Below are 15,807 nucleotides of genomic sequence, written 5' to 3'. Positions count from 1 at the left end.
AAACATCTTCTTTTGAATTTCACTCTTGATTATTGCCCTTAAAGCTACTTTCTGAACCAGACAAGAAAACCAGGACTTGTTATTTTAGAAAAACACCAGGAATTACCCACTTGGTTGACTTCTAAGACTAAGACATGCTCTGAATTTCTTTTTGGTCATTTTCAAAAATCAAACAGAGCCACATGGATAAAATTTGCCATAAGCGGTAGTATTTTAACCAATGTCTTAATCTTCTCATGGAAATTCCAACAAGAGAGATCCAAATGTGGTTTGATGAATGGAATCATTGTTGGAATAAGTGCAGCGACCCTCAAGGTGACCACTTTCAAGTGTACTATATATATGTGAAAGCATAAATTCAGGGTGTGTGTGTGTGTGTTCATTTACATTATTTTATAGTTATGTATCATGTGTTTCAGTTCTGAATATGATATTTGCCTGGCTTTATTCCCTATGGCATATGTTTCCAATTTTAAGTAACTCTGAAAGATCTTCTGTGTATCTGCCTGTTCACATAGCTAAAAGGTCTTGGTGACTCTGGAGTCCAGCTGAACCTTTAGGCATAAAAGAACATGCATAAGTACTATGATGAACCAAGAACCACAGAGTTCACCAAAGACCTAAGCCTTTCTTTGTCCACTCTTCAGGTTTTGCCCGTTGTCCTGTCATGTAGGACCAGGCACTGGTGGAGTTCCACGTGGGTGGAGACCGGGAGGTGGCTTCAGACACGCCCCCTCAGTCCCTCACCCTTCGCCAGACACTCCAATTGGAGCCTGGCAGGGATGCCAATATAATAATCTTCAGTCTGCTTCCTCAGACCTGCTCCCACATCTCTTAGTGGCTTCTGTAAGCCCCTATACAACATGCCCACACTCTTGTCATTGGAGCCTTCATTTCCATTAGAATCTGTCATCTCTTAATTCAGTGTCATCATCATATTATGTCAAGGAAAGAAAGGACAGAGGAGACAGGAGCTCCTGGATGGCAGAGTGATCTTGTCACTCCATCATTCATTTGTTCATTTGCTCAAATATTTAAGCGCCTATTGTTTGCCACTGAGGAATGTGAAATGAACAAAATAGGTCTCTGGCCTCATGAAGCTTACTTCTAGGGAAGGGAGACAGGCAATAAATGCACAAATTAAGAAACAAGCTGGGATTTTAGATATTAATTTTGAAGGAGGAGGAGAGGAAAGCAGGATGTGACATTTAAACTGAGACCTATAAGGTGAGGAAGACCTAGCCATGAAGAGAGCTTGAGGAAGACTATGCCAGCAAGATGAAGGCTTTGAAGCCCTGGCACAGCACACAAGGCATAGAATAATTATAAATACATAAAATAGGCATACAATAATATTGTCCTCAACGAGGCAATCCTGACGTAGGAAATTTTAGAGAGAGGAATTTGTAAGGACACTAGACAAGATGGAATTCTTAACTATATTTTCTTTCATTGTAAACCAGGAAAGCCAATTTTAGCATTGCTACATAACCGAAGCACTACTGTAATTTTTTTAACGTATTATTCAGGACTCAGCATGAGATGAAACTGTGGGAGCTAAGGTCTTCCTCTTTAAGATTCTCCTTGCCCTAGAAAAATCTGGCTTTATTGGATTCCGGGGCAGAGCATTTTTGAAAGCGTGTGTTTGTTTGCTCTGCTCACATTATTTCTTTTCCCCAGAAGGAGACCAAACTGTTTAAAGGGAAGATTGAAACAAACAAACAACTGGGTAATACGCTTCCAAACACTCAGACACATGTGACCTTTCAGCCAGCGCAAAGATCCACGAGGCAAACAGCAGGCCAGCCGTGCTTGATTCTTTCGGAGCACAGATGCTGCCGCTTCCTTGGGGATGACCATATAAATTATACAGACCATTATCATCTCTTCTCCAGAATTCTCACTTTTGAATTCTGACCCAAAAAATACACCATTTGTTCCCCTCGAGCATACGATTTCATGCTACCCCAGCACCTGCTGGAACAACCAGAGAAGATTGGATTGGCCCCTTCTACCTTCTGCATCCAGAAGTGGCTGTTTTCTGTTGCCTGGAGGAAAGGCTGGCTGGTTTTGTTGTGCCAATCGGAGCCTTGTAGGGATGCCAGTATCATAATCTTCATTCCTCCATTTCTCTCTGGGCCGAGAACTGTTTCCAATGGAATGTCACAGATAACTTGCCACTAAGAGATGTGCCTCTCTTTCTGTTTTTTTTTTTTCTCTCTCTCTCCTTCTTCCCCTCCAAAACTCTTGGCATCGTTTTGGTTTCTGAATCTTTCTAGGACCTATGCCTTTCTTCTAGCTGAGCTGGAGACACAGGTCAAAGTAGCCTGATTTTTCCACTGTTGGTAAATTAGCCTTCAAACTTCTTTGCGGTAAGTTCTGATCTACCATCTTACCACTCGTATTCATTTATTTTTCCATTTTCTCTACGGCTTCAAAGTCCACAAAAGTTTCCTTTCGTATTTTATTATATAGTTTAAGTGACAACTCTAACAAAATACATTCTCTCTGCTGACCTGGTCAGTTTACATTGGTGGTTATCACTTCTAATTTCTTCCTTAAAAAATGCTCCACTGAAAAATTATCAAGAAATTCACTAGAATGTAAGCTCTGTGAGGGACAAGATTTTATCTTTTGTTTTGTTTTCTCTTTTGTCCTTGATATCTAGAACAGTGCTCTTGAATTCTGACCTAAAAAATACACAGTAGCGTGTGATGACTATTGGTTGAATGAATAAGTGGATGAAGTTGATGTCAGACTTGCTTGTGTAAGGGGCCTTGGCTGATGCTCACTCCTTCTTTTCATAAGGTTTGGCAAAGTCAAACTGAATTCTGGAAATCATGTTAGCTGCAAGCCCATCAAAATTCCAACCTTAGTGGAAGTCTTTTGTCCCCCAATTTTTCTATCAATCTAATATCGATTCAGATGTTTCCATAATTTGTCACTAAAACAGCAACAATAAGCTACACTATGTAAGTTGTTCAGGAGCCCTGGACAGAATTGATGACTTGGTATTGAGAAGGTGGAGTTAGTGAGAGGAACAAACCCCTCCACATGATCAACTATCCGGTCAGTTCTAGTGCCTTCAGTACTTGAGATTCAAATGCTCTGGACTTCCCAGAAGGAGAATTTTAATTACAGCATCCAGATGAAACTCCTGCCTAATTTAAATTCTATGCATCATCCTGAGATGCAATATCCTAAAGTTATGATTCTATTTGTCACCACTTCTTTTATTGTGTTTTGTTTTTAGGCTGAGAGCTATGGGGCTGACAACATATCTGACAGTGTTTATGGAGTCGCAGACTCTAATAAAGCCTGCTTAATCATGAAGGAATAGGCTCAGCTTTGCCACAACTGAAAAATGGGTTGGTAGCCACTGGGCACCCTGTAGAGCCCACCTTGAGGTTCTGTTTAAGTTACAGCCTCATCTGAAGCACTTTTTTGAAAAGAAAATCATTTGGCTATGTTTAGAGCCAGTTCTCAGTTACAGATAGAAATGAGAATGATTTCTTCTCTTCCTTATAGGGAAGTTATCAGCTTAATGATTAACCAGTGGTAGGTAAAGGAGTTTTAGTGGCCCAGAGAGAGGCTACCGCCTGCCTGCTTTAGGGGCATCTAGAGCTGTGGTTCTTGCCTGAGTGTAATTTTGACCCCCTAGGGCACGTTTGGCAAGATCTGGAGACTTTCTGGTTGCTTCCCCCATAAAGGGGGTTCGGTGCCATACTCACAATGCTTAATACCATACAAGGTCCAGGACAGCCTTTCAAAATAAAGACTTATCCAGCCCAACAAACCAATCATGTTGAGATTGAGAGGCTCCGATCTCTAGGAACCCCACTCAGCTTCATGCAGATGTCCTTGCTGAGAAGGTGAGTTTTCTTTTGCTGTTTTCCAGTTCTGACTTTTAACAAAGTATCTCCATCTTATTCTTGCATCAAGAATTGTGGAATGGGAAGCAGACCTGATTTCAGAAGTGGGCGGGGCAGGCAGCCTAGGTGGAATGATTTGAAAGGCACAGAGACAATCTAGACATAAAAACATTCTTCTACTTCTGAGGCTCCAAGGCCTGGAATTCTTTCCATTGAAATCTGAAGACCTGAACTGGCAGCAAGGCTTCCTAGGTTTTGAATTAAGCTCTGCTACTTCCGAATTCATTAAGATTTTCTGAGCATTCACTATGCACTCAGCTCTGGGCTAAGTACAGTGCAGGCATTCTCCCGTTCCATCTTCTCACCAGCCCTGTGAGATGTGTCCAGTTATTGGAGACTTGGAAAGGTTCAGAAACTTGCCTAGGGTGGCACATTGGCTAAACATGGTGCTAGTGCAGAGATTTTCCACCATGTATGTTTAAGGCCCAAGACTCTGACAGTAACCAAGACCTTACCGTGGCTAGCTCTGAGGTAATTCAACCAACGTTTTTGTGACTCATTTTCCACCTGTGGAAAATGAGGATGTTAGGCTCCATGACTTCTAGAAATCTTTGACAATGTTAGATATCCTGATTTGTTTCTTTTATGTCTTGCTCTTTTTAAAGCTTTCCTTTTAAAATGGAAACAGTCCCAGGGTAGGTGGCAATTGGAAATCTCCATAGAAGGATTCCAAATTTCAATGTATAGCATAACCAACTATACGGTGAGTTTCTAAAAATGCCCATTTCCAGGCCCCTCACCAACACTGCTTTAGCAGGTTTAAAATGGGCTCCTGGATCCCTGATTTTTAAAAATTAATCAATTCTTTCTTTCTGGAGCCCTGATGCTAATGACCCCCTCCATCCAGGCGATTCTGAGGCTGTATCTGAATGCCACACTGAAGAAGAAGGCCATTGTAGCCCTTCTGGGGAATTCATCTAATCCATTGGTTCTCTCAAGGAAAGGATGCTGGTTACTTGGAAGGACAGTGTTTGGGGTGACGTAGGGTTCCCAGACCCCTCACACAAGCCGAGCTGACTGTGCACTGCTGTCTTCAGACTCACCCAGATCAGGGGCTCCCAAACTTCACTGCACATTAGGATCAGCCAGGAAGCTTCTAAAAGTATGGATGCCCAGATTATACTCTGGGTCAATTAAATCAGTGTCTGGGCCTGGGAGCTGACCTTTGGTGAAGATCTCCAGCTGATTCCAATGCGCAGCAGTTGATGAATCAGTCCTGTGCATTGTAGATTCCAACTCATTGCTGCTGCACTTTCCCTTGCAGGGCTCTTTGGCTATCCCAGCCCCAGCTGCCAACATCTTAGCCCTCTAGGAAGACCCAGCTGCAACCAACTCTTTGCTATATTGTCTTGACACGCCCCCTCTCCAGTGTGGTTCCTCACTCTGCTCTTTCTGCTTCCTCTAAGGTATTCATCTTATGACCTTGTTTGTACTGATTACATATCTTCAGCCAGTTAGACTGCAAATTCCTTGAAAGTATGAACTCTTAATATATGTGGTTCTAGACTGCTTTCAGCAGAAAGAGTAGGCAAGGATGGACACAGATGAGATGAGACAAAGATCAACTCAACTCTTTTCCTTGGCTTTCTTAGGGACAGATCAGCAGATGGGGAGTAATAATAATAGTTGCTGGAGGTCACCTAGGTGTGAATTCCTTAAGTAAAATATCCCAGTAAAATTTTTAGGGTTTTTATTTTTTGAGAAGGAGTCTTGCTCTGTCACCAGGATGGAGTGCAGTGGCGCAATCTCAGCTTACTACAACCTCCGCCTCCCAGGTTCAAGCAATTCTCCTACCTCAGCCTCTGGAGTAGCTGGGATTACAGGTGTGTGCCACCATGCCCAGCTAATTTTCATATTTTTAGTAGAGACGGGGTTTTACTACGTTGGCCAGGATGGTCTTGATCTCTTGACCTCGTGATCCACTCACCTCAGGCTCCCAAAGTGCTGGGATTACAGGCATGAGCCACTACGCCTGGCCTGCAGTTTTTTTAATTAAAAAAAATGTATTTTATTTTTATTTTTGAGACAAGGTCTTGCTCTGTCACTCAGGCTGGAGAGCAGTAGTGCGATCATGGCTCACAGCAGCCTTGACCTCCCAGGCTCCAGCCATCCTCCTGCCTCAGCCTTCCTATTAGCTGAAACTATAGGTGTATACTACTGCTCTGAGCTAATTTTTAATTTTTTGGTAGAGATGAGGTCTCACTATGTTGCCAGGGCTGGTCTCAAACTCCTGGGCTCAAGGTATCCTCCCACCTCGGCCTCCCCAAGTGCTGGAATAACAGGCATGAACTACTGCATCTAACCTTGAACTCACTCTTCTCGGAGAGAAATAAAGAATCTTTCTAGGCTGGGCGCTGTGGCTCACGCCTGTAATTCTAGCACTTTGGGAGGCCGAGGCGGGTGGATCACCTGAGGTCAGGAGTTCAAGACCAGCCTAGCCATCATGGTGAAAGCCCACCTTAAAAAAAAAAAAAAAAAAAGAATCTTTCTAAATAACAGCATCTTCTAAATAGTGATGTTTTGACCTTTTGATATTGTGAAAGTATGTGTCTTTGCTGCCATGACTCATAATGTGGGCCACCCTTCCTACCCAGGATGTTTAGGGGGATTGAGGGGATTTACTCATGCTTGGGAAGGAATTTAAGAGGAAGTCAGAGTACTGTCTAAGTTTCTCTTCTCTTCTGATTGTTTTCACCCTGCTCACTTGAAAAACAAACCCTATCATCCTAAACTGACATGGGACTTAGTTTCTGCAAAGAGAAGAGTGACATATATACACATGCACAGTGGCCTTGACAGACACTGCAGCTCTGTTTTGATTTGCCCATCTAGAATTTTAAAACTGAGGAAGATTTTGATTTCTTGCCTCCCTTGAAAACTCCAAAGCTCTTCCTGGCCTGTGCTTGCTTTCCTGGTAAATAGCACCTGCCACTTTCAGCTGAGGCCTGTGGGCTCAAATTTGCTGCAGCCTCTATTCCTATGACTCCTTCCTTCCAGAATTACCTGATTGAGTGCTATAGGCCGTGGCAGCAGCAGCACTGTTAAAAACTGTTAAAATGCAGATTGCTGGGCCCTACCCATCTTTCAGAAGGAAGAGGTGTCATTTGTTGATGTATATAGATATATACACTTACATGTGTGTGTACATATATACATGTTAGTATGAATTCATAGATTTCATTCTGTGGATTATAATCCAGTACTATTGTTACTTCTTTTCTTGATCAGAATGTTTCAACTTTGGGCATTTGGGAGCTCTCTGGGATTGGCTCCTATGCTCTTTGAGTAAGTCTCCACACAGCTTCCCTGCTCCCCATGTTTTGGGTTTTTATAGCACCTTTTGCCACCACAAGATGCTCCAGGCTTATTCTGTATTTTCCCTACCCCACTCCTGGAATTAACTAGTTCTTCAAGGATCCCTGATTTATTTTATTGGAGAAAGGTATTTAGAAACCAAGATCTGGGTGGTAGGTGTGCTATTGGATTTTCATTGCTTCTAGTGTTTCTGAGTAGACAGAGCTACAGAATATATGTGTGTATACTTATATATACAAATTTATGCATACATACACATATAGATTTATGTCTATATCTATTTATATACTTATATATACAAATTTATGCATACATACACATATAGATTTATGTCTATATTTATCGTGTGTGTGTGTATATATGTGTATATATATACATACATACATATATATATATATACACATATATATATATGTGTATATATACCCTTTTTAAGCACTGACCACATGAATACCTTCAACTCCAGTCCAAGTCCAAAGGAGTCATACTAGCCTTGGGAAAATCAGATTTTTAATCTTTGTATAGCTTTAAAATTTTACAAATAGCTCATGGACATCTTGGGGAAATAAGAAAGCTTCTTTTGATAGCTATTTTATAGCTATTACTTTTAAAAACTCAATAAATCCCAAGCTAATGGCTAAGATGTCTCATCAACATACTGCCATGCTTAGTATCCTTCAGTCCCTCCTTAAATCTCCTATAGTTTGGAACACACAGCCTTACTGTTCCTGAAGGTAGGTAGACCTGCTTGTTTCCCTTCTCATACAAACTCAGTCTGCCTCCAGCTCCACTGCACAATGCCTATTGTAATGCTCAGCTGGCACTTGTGCATTCTAAATGTAGGCCAAGACACTTCGCAGAGATTACAATCAGAACTCTGCTTTACATGTGAAATCTTATTTTGAATGCAGGTACACAATTACTCACTCAGAGCCTTAATTACACTGCCTTAGGATAGTATTAAAACAATGGTTTTAATTATTTTTGGGGGGGTTTACAAAAGCAACCTGCTGTCTTGTTAGGTGGTGACCCACCTTCACTACAGTCTTTCTGAGAACTTCATAGATACAAATTAACCTTCAGCTGTGAGGTTTATCTGTGGGTCCTTCATGTTTATTCAGAAAGAAGCCACATTGAATGGGGTCCCCTTCTTCCTTTCATTATGCTTAATGTAAATCCAGTAATGCTTGATGAACTGTTTAGACAACTGGAAAGTGAATTCAACCAGGATAGCTCATGTGCTGTTGGAGGTGTGGCCCCTCAGTGGTTTGGAAAACACTCTGGGTTTTAAACAGCGGCACCTATAATTATGGAGGCGTCATCCCTTCCATAAAAAAGAAAACAAAACAAAGAAAGCAAAGCCCTTCTACTAACAAGGTGTAGTCATAGCATGTGTTCGGCCTTCTCAAAACCTGTCTGGCATTTGTTTCTGGCCTGGTGGAGAATATCTTCCATCTTTCTGTGAGCTCTCATAAAACAATACAAAGGTAAACAATTGGAGGGCAATTAGTAATCTCTTTGGGTAACAGGAGAGAGAAGTCACCCTGCTATTAATGTCAAAGGAATTAATCATGGTTTACATAGGTGATTTAGTAGCTTAACTTTGCACATGGTTGAAAAACAAGGAACCAACAAAGTTTATAAAAGATGCCAGTTTGGGGAATCACGTATGGCAGATAGCTTATAGGACTACCTGACAAATAGTTTAAGGCTATCAAGATTATTGAGGTGCAGCCTGTTGAAGAAGGGGCTGCATGTATTATAGATCACCTTTGTCCAACTCGAATGTGTGTGAGACTTGGCTGGGTGTTTTTTTTTTTTTTGTGAAATGGAGTTTCACTCTTGTTTCCCAGGCTGGAGTGCAATGGCTTGATCTCGGCTCACACCAACCTCTGCCTCCGAGGTTCAAGCGATTCTCCTGCCTCAGCCTCCCGCGCAGCTGGGATTACAGGCATGCACCATCAGGCTCAGCTAATTTTGTATTTTTAGTAGAGGTGGGGTTTCTCCATGTTGGTCAGGCTGGTCTCAAACTCCTGACCTCAGGTGATCCACCTGCCTCGGCCTCCCAGTGCTGGGATTAACAGGCGTGAGCCACCTTGCCCAGCCTTGATTTTTTTTTTTTTTTTTTTTTTAAATACAGATTTTGATTCACTAGGTCTGAAGTACAGCCTGAGATTCTGCATTTTTGACATAACCTGGAGGTGGTGCTCTGCAGGTCAGCATATTTCATTTTGCATAGCAAGGCTGTAGATTCGTTCTAGCACCTGTAGCAGATGGGGTTGAGCCACCCGTACTCCTTTTACATGTCTCCAAGGTACCAACGTTGCACTGTGAATGCTCAGGGTATTAGAACAGGTTTTTGGATTGAAGATACTTGGCCAAATGCTTTATTGTATATTGTAGTTTATGAGGATTACAGTCCACTGGGACCCATGTTCATACAGTACAGTCATGCACGACCTCTTTTCACAAGCACCAATTTAGAAAAACATAAAAATATTTGCAGGCCATATTTATTTATGTTTATATAACTGCATATTTAAAAAAAGCAGCAAGTGCAGTCTTGGTAACTAAGGTCCCACTCTCCAGTTAGAAAAACAGAAAAAGCACTATTGTCTCTAGATTTAATTCTGAGCCTCTTAAGTTTTGTTGTGGGGGAAAATACTTTTAAAGCTGGGGTCATTCCCCATTCTCTGACGAGCTTTTCCACCCGATCAATGGTCAAATGTGGGTTTGTCTCAGAGTGCCTGTTAATATTGTATACTTTAAAACAAGAGATCCCCTGCTGATTTCCAGTGTGGACATATAGGGACATGAGGACACAGAGGATGGGCTCCTCTTACCACTCACTGTGAAGCACATGATTTTCATTAGCCATTTTTATCTTCTTGGAAGGAAACTGAGTTTAAGCTTTCATTTAGAGAATGGTCTGCCCACGCTTACTAACCTCCCCTCTCTGAATCCACTTTTCTCTTCTCAACCCTCCCTTCTTTCTTTGCTGTGTTGACCTCCACCTGGATATCTGCCACATCTATGGACAGCGGAGAGGGTGAGTAGGGAGTTGAACTTGTTCTTGACCCTCTGTGGCCTCAGTTTCTCCCAGATATGTAAAGGGATCCATAGATTGGCTGTTTCTGAGAAGCTAGACAAACCACATAGTCCGAGGACTGGTCACTTTGTGAAGTGGAAACAGTGAGATGGAAACCCACAAAGTCACGACACCTGGATTCCAATCTTTGTCCAACCATTTTTATTTTGCCTTGGAGGGCAACTGAAATCCTTGGGCCTTAGCTTCCTCATCTGTAATGTGATATTCTTAGTTATGCCCATGTTTTTTAAACTGTAGGAACCTTGGCACTGGGAATGGCATTAGATAACTCTGAATCACATATTGAGAACTGTATTTCTTTCTGATCACTTTAAATCCTTCTGGTTGTTTAAAAACACACACACAGAAAAGAGAAAAGAAAAATTTCCATTGATACTTTTGTCCTTAACCCTTCTCAACATTTGCCACTCTTTTTTATTTAAAAAAAAAATTTAATTTTTGTTTTGACCCTCCAAGAGAAGTCAGTGACTTTGTTTTGACTGTGCTTGTTTTTAATTTATGGTGTGTAATACTGATTTTCCATTTAAGGCAGTAATAAAAAAAATTAAAGTAGGTTGATTTAAATGAAAATATTTACTACAATTATCATAAGTGCCCTCCAATGAGTACAGCATATTAATTATTCAGGAATTGTTATGTTATATAGATATGGCAAAAATCAAGACACTGGTAATTGTGGTTAAAAAAACAGTAAATTAAGTGGTTTTAGTTTTTGTTCAATTCAAAACTTACAAGAACATTCAGGTTCGTCATCAGATGGTAAATGTCCACTCCAGTTTCTGTTCCCCAAATGTGCATATATTTAGTGACATGGTATTTGGTCAATGACGCCCATGTTTGATGTATATAGTTAACAGTAATGTGGCAGGTCACTAACATATTCTGGTATCTTTGGGAAAAGTTGGGCTGCAGTTAACTATAATTTGCTAGTTTTGCATTTACATTGGTTTTTTTTTTTCTCCTGTTACTTAAAATATAACAAAATGGGGACAAGCACCTTTGCCTTGGTGTAATTAAAAATAAAATTATGTCAGGAACATCTGTTTTCAAAAGGGATTTCTATTTGTTTTATCACCAAAAGGTGGCGTCCTACCCCCATGCCCTTTATTTAAAAACCCTTCTTGCTTTAACAAAAAGAAACTTCCAGTTGATTACTGATAAAGAAATTAAAATCTGCTCCCCATGAATGTAACATGACAGTGTTGAAAATGAACAATATGTTAAGCTGTAGTTAAATTTCCTTCTAATGTAAACCAAATGGACATCGAGTTCTTTAATAAGGCAGCACATTAGACAGTATCATATACAAAACTGAGTACAATATATCATGGGATTTACAACCAGGATTTCCTTTTGTCTGCAAAACTTGTTGCTAACCTGACTTTGGCCCCTCCTTGCAAGTGAATGTAGAATTTAAGGCAGTTAAAATGCAGAATAAGATTAGCGACAATGTAAAGATCTTTTTAGTATGGCAATGATAATAATTTTTAATAAACACACTGCTTAATCTAAAAAACAAGATCAGAGGATGAACTGTTCTTTACAGACTATGAATAGATCTGTCCACATTTAAATAACTTGTTATTCCTCTGAGTTATAATTCTACAATCAGGCATATACCGTAAACATAAAATACTTTAGAAATTAAAAAACATTTTTAATAGGTTGGACTACTACAGACCCAGTAGACTGGTTACTTTGTAGATTCCCATTTAATTCCATGTGAATTCAGCATATGGAATTTCCAGTGATGTCAAAGGTTGTTGGCAGTATTAACTGAGTTGACATAAAGCTTTTAGATCAGTGCCTAGGTCATAGTAAGCATTTAATAAATGTTAGATGTTATTACTGACAGCTGTAGACTGCGAGCTCCTCAAGGGCAGGAATTTTATTTATTTTTTATTCCCTCTGTGCCCACTCTGTGGTCTAGAACACAATAGGTATGTCATTAATGTCTTTATGTCTTGACAAACAAGACATTGAACTCTAGTCTCTAGGAAGCTAGGACATTCTATACAAGCTAAAATGCCTTTTATCTGTCTAGATTCTAGTCTCAAAGATTCAGTGAACAGTCTCGTCTGGATAGCATGGAACTTTGTGCAGCATGCATGCAATGTGAATTCTCCCAGGCTGCAACTACCTTAGCAGCTTCCCTTTCTCTGGCTGTATTCTGTAGCATCAGCGAATGGCTTTGTTATTTTTTTCAAAACTTGCGAAAACAGATACAGTTTTAAAGTGATAGTCTTATGCTACCTTTGAAATTAAGATTTAAATTCTTCTGTAAATGAATGTTTAACAATATTTGTAAAGGGGCATTATCCAAAAGAACTTATAATCACCTTTTCAGGATATTATCTACAACTGTGCTGGTCTCAAGACCAAAGGGACAGTAAGCCTCTCCCCTCCCCACAACAGGAAGTACTTTGTAGGAATCCACAGGGGTGACTTTTAATATATTCTCATGAAGAACTGGCCTGGTGTACACCATCCAGCCAGTAGCTGGAAATACTGGTTTGGGAGTCTGGCCTCTTCTGAGGTGATGGGTGTGAAAAAATTTATTTCTGTTAGCAACAACAAAAAGACATAGAGGTCTTACAGCTTTCCAAGTCACGTTTTGGAAACAAATACTCCGCTTCCTTCTCTCTATTCGCATTGATAAAAGTGAAAGAAATACTAGGGTCTTTTGTTACATATATATATATACATATATATATATATATATGTATATATATATATATATATATATTTCAAAACATTTCATTCAGGATCCTAATTTATTCCTTCGAATTTCTAAATTCAACCAAACTTCAAAACCGCAAAAAGAAAAAAAAAAAAAATCTCACCTTTTCAAAGAATTGGACAAAGCTTTTTGCACGTGACTGATCACTGGGAGAGGAGGTAATTTGTGTTAAACAACGGACTGACATGCTAGCCCCCAGGCGTTTTCCTAAGAGGAGCCATGGCAAGAACACACTTCCTGATGCAGCCACTTTCCCCCAAAGTGGACTCGACTGCACATTCCTGCAGTGACTCTGACGAGGAAGGGGGCAGAAGCTCGTCCCACATTCACACTCTCCTGATTCCGAGAAACAGGGAGCAAACCCCTCGCTGGCTGGCGGGGTTTCTGTTTCCTTGCAAACAGAGGTTTGTCCTTCTGCTGAACTTTCACCTTCCGAACTCGCCTTCTTTCATTGGACAAAGTGCAGAAAGAAAGAGGAGAGACCGAGGGAGGACGGGAGAGAAGGAGAAAGGGGGTCGAAAACACCACCTCCCACCTCCCTCTCCTTCAACTGTCACTGATGGCAAAACACTTTCACTTTTAACTGGAGGAAACTCACATCCTAGCCTGTCCTCTCCCCTCCCTTTCATATTTTTAGCTCGGAATCCAAGCAAATAGCCATCGCAGCATTCCCATCTTCGTCCCTAGTTGTTAACACTCTCCCTTCTCGTTTTTTCCGCTGTCTGAATGGGCCCCCCTTTTCCCATCTCCTGAGGAATCCCCCCGTCCCGCCCCCAAGCCCCTTATTTTCCAGGTCTTTCCTGCCAGATCCCTCTGTTGCCAGGGACTGCTCAGGCGTTCCCTTCCTCTCTCTGGTCCGCGGGTCTCTGCCTCCCTCTCCTCCTCCCAATCCAGCCTGGACGCCCCTCTCTTCCCCCTCCCTGGATCCCACCCCCCAGTCCCCCCGCCCCATTCTTTGGCAATTGCGATTTTTTTTTTCTGGGAGCCCGGTTGTTTACCCAGCAGGTGGATGTGACGTCAGGGACGCACAACAGCAAAAAATAACAACATCTCCCTCCGCGACGTGTTGGCCTCTCTCGCGCGCCTTATTTATTTATTTGTTCCGGGATGTAGCGGGGGGAGGGGGTGGGCGCCAGCGCCCCGGCCAACGGCAAAGAGGGAACCGCTCGCGCTCGGGGGGGACCGCTGGGGCGTCCGGCGGGGTGCGTGAGGCGGAGCGGGGACCCCAGCGGGAGGCCGGGGGTCGGGCCGGGGGGCGCCCCCAGCCGGTGCTACCCGCGCCTCTGCCGCCGCCGCCACCGGCGCTGGCTGGGCTCCGGGAAGCTAGTCCGGAGCGGAGGAATCTATTGTTATTTATTGTGTGGCGGTTGCACGCTGTACTCGCGGCGGCCCGGCCCTCGCCCGGGAGTGCGTGTGTGCGCGCGTGTGTGCGCGAGTGAGTGTGTGCCTGGGGTGCGCGCGCGGGCGGGAGTGGGCGCGCGCGGGGAAAGGCCCGAAAACACCTTAGTTTGCACCGAGAGACCATTTGCAGCGGGTGAGTTTGTATTTTTCCATTTCTGCTCCACTTTTTCCCAAGCCGCCTCCTGTCTTGTTTCCGCCACTTTAAACAACAACAACAACCAGCACAAAAAAAAAAAAAAAAGAAAGAAAGAAAAAGAAAAAAATGGAAAAAAAAAAAAAAAACTACTTTCCACCTCCAGGCTCCACGTGCATCTCCCCCAGCCCTCCCCTCTCTTCCTCTCCCTCCAGGGTCGGGGCCCAGCTCTGGGATGGGTGGGGGCAGCGGGCCGGCGCGCGGGTGGAGGGAGCTCCGGCGGCGCCCGCACCCTTTGGGTTTATTTGCATAAGTCAAATGGGGGCGGGGGCGACTGCGAGGAGGCAGGATCGCCTCCCCCTAGGCCCCTTCACGCCACTCTCAGCGCTCTCCACGATCGCTTGGGGGAGAGAAATCAATAAGTCCAGGCCGCACGGCGCAACTTTCGATGCCCGGCGTTGGCGTCCGGTGGCCGCCCGGGAGTGGGGCCGGTGTGGGGTCCCAGGTCCTGGCCGTGGCGGGAGGGGGCCCATGCCCGGCGCCTCCTAGGCCCAAAGTTTAGACTTGGAGCAAACTTTTCCCCTTTCTTCTCCGCGGGTGTGTGCCCCCTCGGTGCCCTTGAGCTGCCCCGCGGGCCCCAGCAGACTGACTGTGGCGTCTGGCCCTGGGCCCCGCACTGGGGAACTTCCCCGCTGCCACACGCGCATTGCCCTGAGAGTCAGTGGCGAGGAAGCTCTCCCGCCACCCCCTCCGAGCCCGGAAAATTCAAACACGCACCTGCGCACCCCCAGCCAGACACGAACCCCCATGCGCGCTCTGTCCCCGCTTTCCCGAGACGCGTCCGCAACAGCCATGGCCAGATCCACGGGTGGGTGCGGGAGCCGGATGCGCTGCGAGTAGTCGCCGCGCCGGATCCCTCTCTTTCCATCACACACATTTTCTGATTTTATCCCCCTCTGAAGATTGGGAACGGGGGGGATTTCCCAAGCTCCGATCTGTCCTGCGACGGGCGCGTGTCGCCTCGTCCCTCCAGCCCAGTCCTGGCGGCGGATGGCTCTCCGTCCCTCGCTTGCGCTTTGCCTTCCTCTCGAGCTCCCCGCGCTCTATTCCTGTCCCGCCGAGACGACTCCTCGGAGCCAGCGAGCCCAGGCGGTGTGCGCTTCGGGTGGGGACCACG

General features: G+C 43.6%; 1 protein-coding gene across 1 annotated transcript; it reads right to left on the bottom strand.

Annotated features, from left to right (window-relative positions):
- Positions 1-11,605: 11,605 nt before the first annotated feature.
- On the bottom strand, positions 11,606-15,557 carry LOC119473370. The gene is made up of 2 exons (XM_037743759.1): positions 15,408-15,557; positions 11,606-14,696 (listed from the first exon to the last, which is right to left on the bottom strand). Exon 2 carries the CDS (start codon positions 14,619-14,621, stop codon positions 14,190-14,192), a length of 432 nt encoding a protein of 143 aa, XP_037599687.1. The 5' UTR covers positions 14,622-14,696; positions 15,408-15,557; the 3' UTR covers positions 11,606-14,189.
- Positions 15,558-15,807: the final 250 nt, after the last annotated feature.

Source organism: Cebus imitator, unplaced genomic scaffold, assembly GCF_001604975.1.
Source record: "Cebus imitator isolate Cc_AM_T3 unplaced genomic scaffold, Cebus_imitator-1.0 Scaffold152, whole genome shotgun sequence".
NCBI classification, from domain to species: Eukaryota; Metazoa; Chordata; class Mammalia; order Primates; family Cebidae; genus Cebus; species Cebus imitator.
The sequence above is the reverse complement of the archived record's forward strand: the minus strand, read 5'-3'. Positions and strand labels throughout refer to the sequence as shown.